The sequence below is a fragment of the Camelina sativa genome, chromosome 20 (genome assembly GCF_030686135.1).
Source record: "Camelina sativa cultivar CO46 ecotype springtype chromosome 20, ASM3068613v1".
Lineage (NCBI taxonomy): Eukaryota > Viridiplantae > Streptophyta > Magnoliopsida > Brassicales > Brassicaceae > Camelina > Camelina sativa.
Window position 1 is genome coordinate 30687694 of NC_141899.1, and position 4422 is coordinate 30692115.

General features: G+C 38.1%; 1 protein-coding gene across 1 annotated transcript; it reads left to right on the forward strand.

Annotated features, from left to right (window-relative positions):
- The first annotated feature begins 1766 nt into the window (after window positions 1-1766).
- On the forward strand, window positions 1767-3897 carry LOC147919662 (uncharacterized). Its single transcript, XM_087504043.1, has 6 exons — window positions 1767-2003; window positions 2312-2372; window positions 2466-2770; window positions 3013-3129; window positions 3226-3382; window positions 3446-3897. Exons 1-6 carry the CDS (start codon window positions 1767-1769, stop codon window positions 3895-3897), a joined length of 1329 nt encoding a protein of 442 aa, XP_087360169.1.
- The last annotated feature ends 525 nt before the right edge of the window (window positions 3898-4422 follow it).

Below are 4422 nucleotides of genomic sequence, written 5' to 3' on the forward strand. Positions count from 1 at the left end.
ATCTATTTCGACTTTTCTTATACCAATAAATATCTTCATCTCGATATATCTCTCGCATGCGGGCATTTACCCTTGAGACTACAATCGGAGAAGTCGCATGGTACTTGTATCCCTACCGAATGGTACTTGCGTTTTACGCCACGGAGAGATCGCTTGTCTACAGTTCACAATCCTAACCAATAATTATATGGATTTTTAGTTTCACAACCTGTGAATTTTTCACACAATACAAAATAAACCAAAGACATTCATGTGACTTATGATAGATCCAGGATCTTACCAAGTATTATTATTAAATGGCCGTCAATACGTTTCTAAGCTTAACTAACTTGAAAATGCTTTTGTTGGTATCTATTAACTATAAACATGTTTCTTTTATCTAGTGTCTACGTCAATAATTTTGTTTTTGATGGAGGGTATTATTATATTTTTCAAGTCATCTTCAACATGAGTATCCTCTGCAACTCTAATATTGCAGCCATTGTTCACAGTTTCTCATAAGCATTGTTTTTTCTTTACTTTTTAATGCTTTTTACACATAAATCTTGTAAATCTAGCCTATATTAGCATATCTTAAATTTAGAAAACTAAAAATTTTGAGTTTTTACATGTTTGGTTAAATCGATTAAATCGAAAGAAATCGTATGAAGATGGAATGAACTCTAATTTTCTAACTAGAACTCTACTCGCCGAAAAATAGTTTATGGTATAATAGTAACAAAAATGTTCTAAATGCAATAATTAAAAATAAATAATATGTTATTGTATTAAATCTTAGTTTTTTTAATTTTGATTAGTTAACAATTTAAATTCTCTTGGGAAGGAGAACGAAACGAGATATGGGTACAGTGTCGGTTGGATAAAGCTTTAGGTAATGCTGCTTGGTTTCAGTTGTTTCCACAGGTGTAAGCTGAGTATTTGGAGCGTATTGGATCTGATCACATGCCACTTTTTACAAGATTTGTCAGTCAAAACATCTCCCGCAAGGGAAGGTTTATGTTTTAGAAACGATAGATTTTTAAACCGGAGTTTGAAGATATTATTAAGAAAGATTGGTCAGAAGGAGAAGCTGGAGGGCAGTTGTCTGTACTGAATAGGATTGCAGATTGTAGGCGGTCGATGTCACATTGGAAACGGTCTACCAATTGCAATTCCAAGGAACGTATTACACAACTAAGTTTTAACTTAGATGAGGAGGGAGCTAAGATACAACCGGATCTTCAACTTATGAAGACCCTACGGTGGGATTTGGCAGAAGCGTATAGACAAGAAGAACTTTTATGGAAAGAACAGAGTCGAGACAAGTGGGTAAGAGGAGGTGACCGTAATACTAGGTTTCTATGATAGTGTACAAAGGAAACGCATCCAGAATTGTTTTTTCTCTCTCCTAGATCACAATGGTGTTGAACAGTTTGCAGAGGGGTCTAAAGAAGAGGTGGCAGTTACGTACTTCAGCAACATGTTCTCTCCTTCTCATCTAGAAATAATTTCTGAAGCTTTTGAAGGAATGGCTCCTCAAGTCACTGATCAGATGAATGATGAGTTAACTCGTCATGTGACAGCAGAGGAAATCAAACATGCGACTTTTAGAATTAAAAGGGAGAGCACCCGGGGTGCAGATGGGATGTCAGGGCATTTTTATCAGGCTTATTGGGACATTGTTGGTCACCAAGAGGTGCAAGACAGTTTTATGATCTGGTTCCTTACCTTCTGAATGGAACTTCAGACAGATTTGTCTGCTTCCAAAAAAGTCAAATCCATCAACAATGACTGATCTTCGCGCAATTAAGTTATGCTCGGTTATTTACAAGATTGTGTCAAAGGTTTTATGCAATAGGTTGAAATGGTTCTTACCTACTATCATTTCAGACACACAAGGTGCCTTTGTCTCTGGGCGTTTGATCTCTGATAACATCTTATTGGCGCATGAGATGATCCATGCTCTTCGTACAAATCCAAAATGTGATGAGGATTTCATTGCCATCAAAGCAGATATGTCAAAGGCATATGACCATTTGGAATGAAAAATTTTAGAAGAATTGCTCATAAGACTGGTGTTTCACATCAAGTGGGTTCAATGGATTATGAGCTGCGTGAGCTCATTTCCTCTTATTGATAAATTAAGCTTGAGAGAGGAATCCGACAGGGTGATCCTCTATCACCCTTTCTATTTATTCTATGTGTTGAAGCTTTGTTACATATAATGAATAAAACAGAGTTAGAGGGACGGATTATAGGAATGAAACTTACCCCTTCCTGCCCATCAATCCAACATCTCATGGTTACCGATGATACTCTATTTTTGTGTCAGACGTATATTCAGGAAAGTTCTGAGTTTCTGAAGTGTCTTAAACTATATGGAGAAGCTTCTGGTTAAGAAATTAATTGTCCAAAATCAAAAATCACTTTTTGTAAGAAATTGGATCCGTACATGCGTCATCTGCTTGGATTATATACTGGTATAGAATTAGAAGGTGGAAATGGGAAGTATCTAGGTCTTCTAGAGTGTTTTAGTGGTTCTAAGAAGGACCTATTGCAAGTTATTAATGATAGATTCAAGTCGCGGCTAGGTGGTTGGTATGAGAAAACGTTATCCCTGGGTGGCAAAGAAGTATTGTTGAAATCGGCAGACCTAGCTCTTCCTGTGTACACCAAGTCATATTTCAGGTTGATTAAACACCAGTGCAGACAATTCACAAGTGCAATGTGTCAGTTTTGGTGGAATGCAAGTGAAGATAAGCACAAGATGCATTGGGTTTCTTGGGAGAAGGTTTGTCAATCAAAGAAGCGGGATGGGCTTGGTTTCAGAGACACTGGTCGTTTTAATTAGTCGCTCCTAGCGAACAAGCATGGTGGTTGTTGGATGAGCCAAACTCATTACTGGTTAGAGTATATAAAGCAAGGTATTTTCATGACAAGCTTTTTCTGGAAGCAAAACTTGGATATAGACCTTCTTATGTGTGGCGCAATATCATGTATGGTCGTGAATTATTAGAGTGGTGAGTTATGAAGTCTATAGGTGATGGCTGGGATACTAATGTCTGGCTTGATAAGTGGGTTTTTGATGATTTCCCACGACGTCCTTTCAACAGAGAACTCAATATTGATCTCAATTTGAAAGTGTCTTTGGTAATAACAGAGGATGGGGTTTGGAACTTGCAACTGTTTAATGAATTGTTTCCTCCTTGTGATGTGACTTTAATTAGGTCCTATCCTTCGGTACAGACTCTACCTGATCAGTACATTTGGGCATTCACAAAGGATGGTATGTATTCAGTGAAAAGTGGGAATTGGTTACTCACTAAGGAGTTGGACAGTTTAAATCTGATTGTAGTGACTATGGAGGGTGTAAACAAGATCAAGGAGAAGATCTATGAGGTGTGTACATAACCTAAAATACGTATGTTTCAATGGAGGGCATTATCTGGAGCATTATTTGTTGCAGACTGTCTGCATAGCCATGGTATCCAAGTTAGTCCCATTTGTGAGGTTTGTAAAAGTGAGAACATAACAATAGCTCATGTGTTATTTGGCTGCTCCTTTGCTTCTTGGGTATGGAGTGCTACTGCTTTGCCTATTCCAACTCAAGGTTTTTCAAGTTCAATTGTGGAGAATGTAGATTATATGTTCCCGTTAATGGAAAGAGTTACCATCTTAAAGGAAATGGAGAAATGTCATTCCTTTGCTCCTCTAGGAGATATGGAAAGCAAGGAAACTTTTGTTTTTGAAAATCAGGATCATGATCATCATATTTTCATCGCTGCAGCTTTAGAGACTTCGGAGGAATGGATTAACCAACAGGCTCTAATAAGTAACGAATCACAAAAGGAAGCTCATGGGTGGATAAGAGTTATGGTTTTCCCACGGAATGGGCATTTGTACTCCACCAAAAATTAGCCATTGCCCCCGTATGCTTGGATGAGATTGTTTTCGGTAACCGAAAAACCGAAAACATGACGTCAAAAATGTCGCGACAGCAGCTGCGACTGACTTAATCATCACCTCTTTTCTTCCTTTGGAAAGCAATTTTGCTGTCCACCCATTTGTCCGATCCTGCAAACTATCCCTAACAAAAGAGAAAACCTTCATTTTAGAGCTACCTAAACTCTCAGGTAAATCAAGATAAGATCCCATGCCACCCAAAATGGTGATTCCCAAAACCTCCTGCATCTCCGCCTTTGAGGCCTCATCAACCTTGTGGCCAAACTGTATTGAGGATTTCGTAAATTTAATCTGCCTTCCCGAGACTGCCTCATATTTCTTCAAAATATCCACAATAACCCCACATTGTTCCTTGTCCACCTTACAAAAAATGACTATCATCCGCAAACAAAAAATGCATAAATGGTGGACATTTGTTTGCCACTTGGATCACAGTAATCAGCTTATCCGCCTCTGCTTTCCCAAGATTTGCAATTAAAA

Coding starts and splice junctions, on each gene's coding strand:
- LOC147919662 (XM_087504043.1), top strand. CDS start 1,767: ATGACTGATCTTCGCGCAATTAAGTTATGCTCGGTTATTTACAAGATT. Junction 2,004..2,311: donor TCAAAGCAGATATGTCAAAG/GCATATGACCAT, acceptor TTTTTGTGTCAG/ACGTATATTCAGGAAAGTTC. Junction 3,130..3,225: donor TCAATTTGAAAGTGTCTTTG/GTAATAACAGAG, acceptor CCTTCGGTACAG/ACTCTACCTGATCAGTACAT.